We start from the raw sequence: 11073 nt of genomic DNA on the forward strand, positions 1-11073 counted from the left end.
TGCAAGAAGCTCCTGGCTTTGGATCGGTTAAACTCCAGCCATTGCAAACACTTGGGTAGTGAACCTGTGTATGGAAGATAGTGAATCTGTGTATGGAAGATCTTTCTCTCCTCTCTGTAAATCTGACTTTCCATCATCAAAATTTTAAAAATTAAATAAAATTTTCCTGGTGACAGAACAATCACTATTCAAATAGACATACAAAATTCCAAAGCTGGTGCCACTTCTTTTTCTTTTCTAGTTTTCCAGGTGTGATTCAAGACATTTGGTGGTCCCCATTTCTGCATTTTTATCACCCATAAAACTACTGCTTAATCCTTTGAGTAATGCAAAGGAAAGTTTCCGTTTAAAAGAGAGCTTAGCACTAACACGACTGGCATAGCATACTACAGTAGGGGTAGGACCCACATCTTTTGTAGCCTGGGCCTAAAATTGACTCCAGATTTGTGAGATCCAAGCAGAGTCAGTTTCAATACAGAGCTGCTTGAAAAAGTAAAAATGGCTATTATTCTTAACAAGTTACATATTGGTTATTACTCTTTAAAAATGACTCATAAAATATCTTTTAAAGTACTGAAAGTTGTGAATATATTTTACTTTTTCTTAACCTCCACATGAAGGTAATTTTTCATTTTCCAGGGATGGATACATTTTCTACCTAACAACCTAACACTGTTATCCTAATTACTCATAAAAAATACCAAAAGCATCCCCGACATCAATACTTTCACAAAGAAATGTATCTGAGCACATATATATTTAGATAATCAAAATTGTAATTTTGATTTAAGATTCCCTTAGATACATGTATTTTCTAACAGTAAAATTTATAAAAAGCACTTAAAATTTGTAAGCCATTAGAATGCCCTATCAGTACCCTCATTCCCTCATCCATATACTTTAGTTTGAAAGTACTAGCTGTTAAACATAAAAGAATAACAGTATTCTGTTTGCTTAATACTCTCTGTTTGATCTTAAAATAAAGATTGTAATGAAAATGCCTTCAGTGCTAAAGGAACTTTTTATGCTACTCAGAATAATTACCTTGTAAGATTAAAATCAGTGACTCATACCTAATGAAGATTTGTAATTTTGCAAGACTGAGGTATATGATCTAATAAATGAGTGCATAGCTTTAACTTCTTGAAACGGGCAGGGAAAAGAAATAAATATAGTGGAAATAAATGGCTGTATTTGGAAAAACTGTACAATGTTGCCACATACTAGTCCATATTTCTTGTTTAATAATTTTAAAGCCAAATAAGATGAAAATGCAACATTCTACAATTCACAGAAGTGAAGTAAAAGAAGGATTCCTATGGTAATTATACAATAGAATTTATCAACAGGCATGCTAATAAAATACTTTGTTTTCAATGACTTTAAACACAAAATATTCCTAAAATGGGAGGTGAATTTTTTTTTTTATTAAATGGGACACTATTCTGCTAGTCTTTCTCAGCGTTTCTTCATTAGAGTACACACAAATTAGTAGGGTGGACACCTTATTATTCCTCAGGCCAAAGCCTTTTCTTCTTAGAAGGTCATACACACAATATTTCTTGCCACAAAATCTAACAAGGCATACAAAATAAGTTCATTTTTTTTTTCTTTCTCAAAAATATCTTCATAGTCCCCCCCCCATCACCTCTGTCTTGGGTAACATAAAAGAATAGTTACTTTTCCCCAGCATTTTGATAGTTCTCTTCCTGGATGTGAGAAATATCTTTTGAAAAGACATGGTACAACTTCAAGTGCACTCAGACCCACACTTGCTGGACATTCAATTAAATCTCAGTTTTGATTTGAAAAAGCTTCTTGACTTCAAACTTAATTTTAGGTAGCTCAGGGTGAAGCTTGATCTGGCTGAGAAGTACCTTGGGAAGCCACAAGGAAAACGCTTCCTCCACCCATCAGCACAGATTGCCTGGGAAAAGGAGGCTGCAAGACTGGGAAAGTAGGAGGCTGTGGCCATTTGAGTGGAGGGAGCAGTTACCTTTCATCTGGAATACAGCTGTCACCACATGTTTATACTGCTACAATGCCACTTTCTAATGTCAATCCTGATACCATCACAACAGGGTCATTATTTCAATGGTTCTGCCTCTTCCTTGACTGTCACTCAGTGAGCTGTGTTTTTCTTTTTTCAATGTTCAGGATTCTGTATCTTTTGGGAATTTGAGGGTATTAATAATACTTATGTTACATGTGTCTCAACTGTAGGAGGTGGCGGTAGTAGTATATAACCAGCAAACTTCCAAGACTTTCATTAGAGGTCTCACCAAAGCCTTCCCACCACAACTTTCTGTAATTAGGGAAAGAATGAATTAATTGGGTATATACCAGCAAACAACCAAAACCCAAAAAGCTCTTAATAATACTTGCATAAAAACTAATACATCAGGGATGTGTCAGACACAGGGCAACATGAGTTAAGAGCAGGTATTTCAGGTGCAGTTCATGGATAGGAAGAGTGAGAGATAGTGCTTGGTATATTTTTCCATTTATTTTTCTACTCAGTTCTCAACTCCCATTACTGTCTCTTAGCCAAAAGCGCACCAAATGAGGGTGTAGTCCTCTCCAAGTAAAAGCCCTTGTGACTTCCACAAAACTGGCCCTAGGTAAATATTACGGTACTGAAGGGCGGTCTGGATTCACGACCCGCAGACTTGTGGAGACACACAGGATGTTTTACGTAGAAGGACTGTGCTTGGCTTAATGCTCTGCTTCTACTGTCTTGAAATTATTTGTGAACAACGTGCCTCACATTTAAATTTTCTTCTTGTGCCAGAAATTGCATGGCCCATCTTGTTGAAAGTTAACAATGTTTCCAATGATACCAATAATAAGTCAGAAAAAGAGCAAGAAGTTCATTAAAATATTCAGAAACCCATGACTTCATACTGCATTTCTTTGTAACTTTTGTTTCCATGAATAATATTTTCTCATGAACCAATACACGAAAACAGAGGTCTTGCTTTTTCCAATGAGTTTGCTTTCATATGTATATGACACTTAAGTTGTTCAAAACGCACCTAATTGACATAAGGGAAACATAAGTCAAGCAAGAATGGGGGAAAAGAAGATTCTCTTTTCAGTGGGTGGGTAATGCAGCTCTGTCCTCTCCCCAGTAACCTATCATCAAGCAGATTGTAATAAATATATGAATTATCAGCCAGAAATCAAAAGGTATGGGAAAGGAATTGAGTAAAGATATTTTTAACACTGTGATATCTGAGGAAAGTACATTTTATAGGTATTTCATATGTCTGTGTTCTGTTAAAAGAAGATATTGTAAAGATTCCAACACTATAAAAACTGTTCTTTCTGCAAGAAGTGAACAAAATAAGTACACTTTTTAAGCTCATAAAAACCACCATTTAAAAAAGATTTTCTACCACATGCACATACACACACACTCACACACACACACATATACACATACACTCACAATGCTTAAGCTGGATTTCAGGGCAAAAAAAAAAGTTTAACCTTGGGCTTTCATATAATAAATCATGCATTCTACTTTCAAGATGTATCAGTTTCAAAAATGATTGGAAGCAGTGATAGTATAAATGCTCTATGAAAGTCACAGTAGCTAAAATACGAGCAAACACATCCATTTATACATATATTTAACATAAATACATCTGAAATGCAATTCTCCTGTGGATTTACTGCTTCTGAGAGACCCTGAAACAACAGCCCACCATATGCAATGTTAAGCAAAGTGTCAATATTCAAATAACAGACAACAGGCAGAAATTTGTGGCATAAATATGTAAATATTATTAACAGAAAGTGCCATACGATAACCCGTGTTTTGATGGTTTCTGGTCCCCTCTCTTCCTTGTGCCTTCAGTCTCTTAGCGGAGGCTACTCCTATCAACAGGTATCAGACGGATGGGTAGTGCTAACCGCGCTGCCGTGCAGGCACCTGTGTGCTGCCCTGAGAAATCTGAGCAAAACCAATTGCTCTTCATGAGCCTCCCACTTACCAGCACAAGTCGTCTGGACTGTGTTCTTGCCTACTCCTTACTTCTGCTAACTGCATATTCTTTCACAATTCAACGTTCTTTAACTACAACTGCCACATGAAGGACAGCCTCAAAAATATCAAAAGGGTCAGTAATCAGCAACCATGTTAAAGCAGCTACACTGAAATTTCCACCAAAAGTGAAATGAAAAGTTAATGATAAAAATTCAAATGTAGGAGAAATAAAGAGAAAATCCAATCGTTCTACGTATTTGCTAAGCAGGTCACTTATTTGTAATTTTTAGAAAAAATAATCTTTCATTTTTAATGAACAAAAATTCATGCAAAATTCATCTGTGTGTTTCTGTGTGTGCGAGTGTGTGATGAATGACAAGAGAGATGATTTTAGAATTTAGTCTTTTAAATGACTGCCAGAAGCACTGAAAAATAATGTCTGAGTTGAATTATTTTAATAAACATTTAACCTGCCTGTATTTCAAAAGCAGAACATTACAGTAAGTTTTATAAATTGACAGAGAAACATGATGATTTTCTGTACCACTTATTTATTCTGGTTTATCAATGACTCAAGGAAAAAAAAAGTAGATATGCTGATTAATCAGGTTTTATCGATCAGTACCATAATCAATGTTTCACTGAAATATCTGCAGAACCATTTCTCCCAGTCAAAAATTTATAAATCAATGCACATTTCTGATCATTCAGTGTACTAACTCTACAGCCATGAACGTGGTACTTGATGAAAGTCTAGAAAATTTGTGCTCAAGAACATACTGATCAAAGGTAAAATAGTAAACATTTCTGTCAAACCAAGGTTCTAAGAATAAACCAAAAAGTTCAGAACATGAAAACTGCAACTGTTTCAAATACACCTACTAATCTTGTAGATTCTGGATCATTAATAATGATTACTTAATTAGGTAATCATTCAGGGCTTCTAAACACACGCACACACACAGAAACATTGGCATAGCCATCTTTATCTTGAGAGGAAAATTTTGAAAAATGTTGTAGATGCCCCAATGTTCCGTATGTGTCCCTTGTGTAAGATCAGCAAGACACTGAACCCTAGAAGGTAGAGACCTGAAGTTCAGGGAATAAAATAATTTACCTATAATGAAATCATTCATTTATCTTTTCTTGTGGCTTACATTTTAAGCCCTGTTAGAAATATTAAGTAATAAAGCAAACTGCCTCTATAGATTCTTGGAAATACTTCTTTCTTTCCTCTCTCTAGTCTCATCTTCTTTCATTATTGAAAAGTAATTAATGAAATGTCTGCTCTTGCATGCATATCAGGAGTACTTGCCTAGAGAAAGGTTTTCAAACTTTCTGCCTGAAATGAACAAAAGCAACAATAACAGAAAAGATCTTCTATTTAGGAAGAGAAAGAGCCAGCACTGCAAATTCAGCTGCAGGAGTCTTAAACATCACTACTGAATATAGACATATGTATAAAGAATTCCTATAGATCACCCAGAAGCTATCTGATACAATTTTAAGAATCTCACTGATCCAGTACAGTCTAGAGAAAGATGTCCTTTAAAAAAAAAAAACACTTCTAGACATAATTCAAAGAGACCCCATGAACTGTCTTTCTTAGAGAGAAGAAAAGCAAGTCAACTCACACATACAGCTTCCAAACAGAAGTCGCACCCTCTTCCAGGAAAACAACAATGAGATTTTTATTACCCTGCTATGATTCTTTCATTTCAGTCGTGATTAATCAGCAAGAATTACACTTCTCAAAACTCCCAGCTCACTCTTCTCTGCTTCTTCTGAGACAGACTCAGGCAAAATATCCAGTAGTCACCAACGGTATACAGGACAAGTATCGAAAAACTCTGTTTCAAAGAAGGAACACTTCTTTCTTCTCTTTGCCTCCAAAAATGATGCAGCCTGCATTGTAACTGCTGTCACAAAATGTTGTGGCTTTTTTTTTCTTTTTAACTTGGTCATTTTTTTTCTTAACAATGCCCTTCAAATTTTGAATAATGCATACAACACATTCAGTATTCAAGAATACATGGCATGTTTAATCTGATACCTCTATTTTTGAACTGAAATTCCAAAGGACTTGTGAGTCCATGTGGTTTATATTGATAACCATTCACATGCACAATTAATAAACAATAGAAGATGATGCGTACAAGACTGTTTAGGGACATGCCTTTTACAAGAAAAATGTTTCTTTCCAAATAAAAGCTAATTTGTCACTAATGTAATGAAAAGGGGAAACAGGGATGAAGAAGTCAGAGAGAGGAAAAAAGAAGAGAATAACTGAAATGTGAATGAGTGAGAAACTCTGACACTGCATATATGTGCTTCCAAAATACTCTTTTAAAATAATTTTCTTGTAGAACAATCTCTTTTTGAAATGCCCACGTGAGCCTAGAAACCAAACCTACCAGAATATATCATAAATGTCTATTTTTAACAATTATTCATTTATAAAGACTGTGATATCCACTTCAATCTCTCAACTGTTGTATCCAGAAAACTTCACATACAGTGTTAACACTAATAAATAGATCTTGTTGGTTCCAGGAAACCTTCTTCTTTAAAAATCTATCCTGGTCAAAATATCTTTGCTTTTTTTTCTGTTGTATTAAATTTAGGATCAAAAACATCAAAGCAGCTTCCACCTCGGACCTAACTTTTAGAGGATCAATGTGACAAGGCAGTCCCTGATAGATGTTTCTCTTGATAAACGACTTGTTCAAAAGAGACATTGTAGCTTTCATTTCCTGACCACAACACACTTTTAATTTGCAACAGCAGAGCTGCCAGAGTGTGAGCACTTGCCCACTTTCTAGACTTTTTGGTTGGGAGCTCTGCTTCCTTTAGACCACACATTTGACACAAACAAAACTGAAAAATAATCAGAGTAACAGAATCAGAAGATAGGAGCCACTAAAACCTATGGTGCACACAAGTGTCTACTTTGCATATATGCACATCCACTCTGCTTCCAACCCAAATTCTAGTGCATGGTAGTAAGGCTTCTGAACATCTCTTGCACATCGGGCATTTAAACACACGGGGAAATAAATTATGTGACTATTATTTAATAGTAAGCAGAGACTTGGAGGGAGCAATTTACACACTTCAATCTACTATTAAATGTCATGAATTATATGACTGCCTATGCTATCATTTTTTTTACATATTATTGCAATGATTATTATTACCAGTACCCAGAAATCACATCTAAGTATCAATACGGCGAACAGTCAAACCATGCAATTTCTGCTCTCAGCACATTGTCCGAGCTCCGATTTAAAATTTATAAATGTAATATCCTCCTCATCACAGGCAGCAGCCCAATCTGCTCTGAATATATATTACAGCTTTAACATCACAGAGGGAAATCGCCCATCTGGCAATCCCATTCGCTCCAACAGCTCCGGGGGAAAAAAAAAAAAGCTGTGCTCTCTCCTCCTTAAAACATTTCTCAGGGCAAATTATGTGCATCTAAAATAAACAGTCTTCTTATTGATCGCTTCAAAGTCAACAAGTTCCAAATGCAGAATGCAATCAAACCCTTCCTGTCGTGTAAGAGTGGTGTGTGTTCAGCTATACGATAGCCACCAGAGTCCACCCAGAAGTGTAGGTCGCGAAACGCGTCTTCAAGTCCCTCGCCCCTTATTCATGTTTGTGTTATGAGAAAGCAAGGACCAGGGCCACACTACAAACAGCTTATTGGCAGCTTTGCCCCCTGTTATTTCTTTCTTTCACAATCTCTCCTTCCTCCCCTCTCCCTGTTCTGGAGGATGTAGGGTGGTGTGGTAAGGGTAACTCACAAGCCAACAAAAACCCACAACATTCAAAGTGGACCTAGCTTTGGTTATGTAAAACACTTTAACATCTTTCTGTTGTTGTTGTTCCTTCTTAGTCTTAATTGAATATCACAATGTGTGCGCATGGCACAGCCACAAGAGCTATTGAAAACTCCCTCTCACTCCATTTAACTGACTTTTTTTTTTTTTTTTTGTAAAGAAAGTGGAAAGAGCGATTTCAAATGAAGTCAATTTCAGTGCTTGATTATTTAATTCTGTCACAGGTTAAAAGTAAAAAGTGCTGACAGGCAGACAAGTGAATGGCCAGGGAGGGGAAAAAAAAAAGAATAGCCACTGTTCCTTAAAACACATTAAAGACTTAGAGCAATATATATCTTATTTTGATGTAAAAGATACCCCCTCACTCACTGCACCCCAAAAAGCCAGAATAACAGATCACTCCACAAAGCAATCACCGAGAGAACAGATGATCAATTTACATTAGTAGATTAAGGTTAAAAAAAATTTCTTAGCCAGTCTTGTGTGTGTACATATATACTTTGATTAGTTAGCAATTTCCCCTCCCCACAATATTCCCACCCTTTCCACCCAGGCCCCCTCCCCTCAAAAAAGCCCAAGGAGTTTAACTAATTTACATACCATTTGACTCCAGCCGTTATATAGTGCATTAGTACATTGCTAGTAACATGCAACTTTGGGATTGAAGCTAAAACTGATAAAAGTAGACTCAAGCAATATATTAATCAAAACTGAAAAATGTAAACAAGTGCTAGCAAAAGCAAAAAAAAAAAAGCAAGGTGACAGAGTAAAATAAACATACATGTATTTTCATAAAAGGAATTAGATATGTATATGTATATATATGTACAGAGCATTAGCCTCCGCTTCCCAAGCAGAGTCTTCTCTGGTTTTATCATGCTCTTTAATTTGTCTTTCCTATTTAGATGCAAAGGAAGTAAATTCCAAAACTGACATACCATAAACACTGGTGCTACTGATCATTTCTTGCTGGCAGCACAAAAAGCTGAATTGGATTTCTCACAAGCAGGAATTCCAAAGGTTGCTTTTCATTAAAGCCACTTTTCCTCTCAGCTATCAAATGTCACTGCCTTGAAACGTGGGCCCTTTCGTCAGGTATTCATTTAACCTACATGCATATAATTAAGGGGGAAAGCAACATCAACAAAAAGGGGATCTCAGATCACAGGAGAAGAAAGAAAGGAAAAAAAGCACATGACCAGGAATGCAAGTCCATGTCAATTTCACTCACTCCCATTGAAACTAACAAGAGCTCCGGGGAGGACGGTAATAGGATCAGTGGATTGTATATACCATTAAATTATACATCTTTCTCTCCCGTTCCTTGCCAACAATACGCCCACCACGCTGTACCCCCTCCAAGATGATGTGCTTACATTTTTCTGCAACCGATCTTCTGACGTTTTCCTCACTTCCCCAGCCACCAGATTGTAATTTAACCTCAACTTTTTGTGTGTGTGCAAGATTCTTATTTACACTTCTTATTTACTTAGAAGTTAGTTCCCGAAGAAAGTCTAGCCCCACCCTTCGGTTCCGCTTTCTTATTTTTCTTTTCTTTTCTTTTTTTCTTTTTAATTTTTGAAGTCAAAAGATAGTGGTAAGTAAACCCAATAAAGCGACACGCGAGATTCTTGCAATCGCGAACTCTTAATCCCATACTACAGTTAAAAACGACTGAGCAGGAAAAAAAAATATATATATATATATATGCATTCTAATGTTTCGGGGCTACTTTGTAGGGAGAAATTAGACAGCAGGTTGGCGTACGGAATAGGAACAAATGCAAATTAAATGTAATGTTTACGGCCCAACTCGAAGATCTCTTTTTATTGCGGGTCTGGGACCTATTTATATTCTTTAAAAAACAAAAACAAAAATTTAAACAGATGGTAGCAAACTACGAAGCTCTCCTTACCTGAACGCGCGGAGCGAGAACCCGATAGGTTAGCGTAGCATCGATCCGCTGTGTTTGCTGATGAATGGAAGCGAGGGTTAAGCGAAGGTGCTTATGATTTGAAATCATTCCAAGTTTTTGAAGGGAAGACGGACTGCAGCCTCTGCCATGTTGGAATTTCAAACCCAAAACAGCTGCTTGGAAGGAGCCAGCATGCCAGAGGCTGGGCGCAGGCGCAGAGCGCCGCCGAGCCAAATTCAAATCACTTTCACACTAAGAGCCAAAGATCAGTTTTCAAAGGAGAGAGGGAGAAAAGAGACGGAGGCTGCCGCGAGGGAGAGAGGACGGGAGGCAGTGGCGAGAGGCGGGCAGTGGCGAGAGACGGGCAGCGGGAGCACCGGGAGGGAGAGGGAGAGGCGCTCGGAGCCCGCGGAGCTGGAGGGGGAGAGAGGGAGGCGGGAGGCGAGCGGGCGAGCTCGAGACGCGCCAGAGATTCATGGGCAGGGAGGGCTCAATGGCCGCGCCGCGCCGGCCGGCCGGCCGCTCGGGTCATGTTACACAGCCGGGGCCGCGGCGGCCTCCCAGCCTCGCCGACGCGCTCCCGCGGCCCGGAGGGGCCCCCGAGGTCATGATGACGCGCTCGGGGACGCGGGGCTCTGGCTGCCTGCCCCGCGCGCTCGGGCGGCGCAGCCCGGGGACAGGGGCGCCCGAGCCTCAGGGGGTGGGCTGGGCTGGGCTGGGGGGCGCGAGGGGCAGGGGCCTCGCTTTCCCACGCGTGACCGAGGCAGCCCGGGAGGACCCGGGACATGGGGCTGCGCGGGCCCCTCCCCGCCGCTCTCGACAGCTGCGGGGGCCCGTCCGCCTCTTCCCAACGCTCGCGACCCTCCCCACGAGTCTGCCAACTGGACGGGCTCCGACCCTGAAGAGTCGGGACCCCACTCACCCGCGCCATCCCCTGGACCCCACACCCTCCCGGCCACGCCGGGGACCAGCCAGAAAACGACTTTATCTGCCAAGAAGAACGCAACTTCGGGGGAGAAATCCGTTTTCAACCAGTCGCCCTCCCCCGCCTCCCTGGGAATAAATAAAACCCTAAGTATCTAGGTGTGCGGTCCCCTCCCGCGCCGGCGGCACCCTCCCTACCTCCCCCAGGCGGTTCGGGCAGGGGAGAGCAGTGCCCGGGGGCCCGGCGCGGGCTGCAGCGCGCCGGCCGAGATGCTGGGCTGCTGCTTTCCCAACCCCCTCTAGGAGCGATCCGGGACCCAGGAGTGGGAAGAGAGTAGGGGCTTTGTAGTGCTGGGAGCTCAGGAAGAATGAGATGTGCAGTTGAGTGTGTTGCTCGC

At 39.9% G+C, this 11073-nt stretch overlaps 1 protein-coding gene across 1 annotated transcript in view; it reads right to left on the reverse strand.

Annotated features, from left to right (window-relative positions):
* FIGN (fidgetin, microtubule severing factor) overlaps nucleotides 1–9922 on the reverse strand; it is a 125946-nt gene extending 116024 nt beyond the window's left edge. The window contains exons 1-2 of the mRNA XM_040971659.1: nucleotides 9752–9922; nucleotides 8775–8944 (exon numbers count right to left, since the gene is read on the reverse strand). Of these exons, the coding sequence (XP_040827593.1) occupies nucleotides 8775–8799 (25 nt within the window). The 5' untranslated portion in view covers nucleotides 8800–8944; nucleotides 9752–9922. The remainder of the gene's footprint in view (nucleotides 1–8774; nucleotides 8945–9751) is intronic.
* Nucleotides 9923–11073: the final 1151 nt, after the last annotated feature.

Source organism: Ochotona curzoniae, unplaced genomic scaffold, assembly GCF_017591425.1.
Source record: "Ochotona curzoniae isolate NIBS_2020 unplaced genomic scaffold, NIBS_Ocur_1.0 contig_2210, whole genome shotgun sequence".
Lineage (NCBI taxonomy): Eukaryota > Metazoa > Chordata > Mammalia > Lagomorpha > Ochotonidae > Ochotona > Ochotona curzoniae.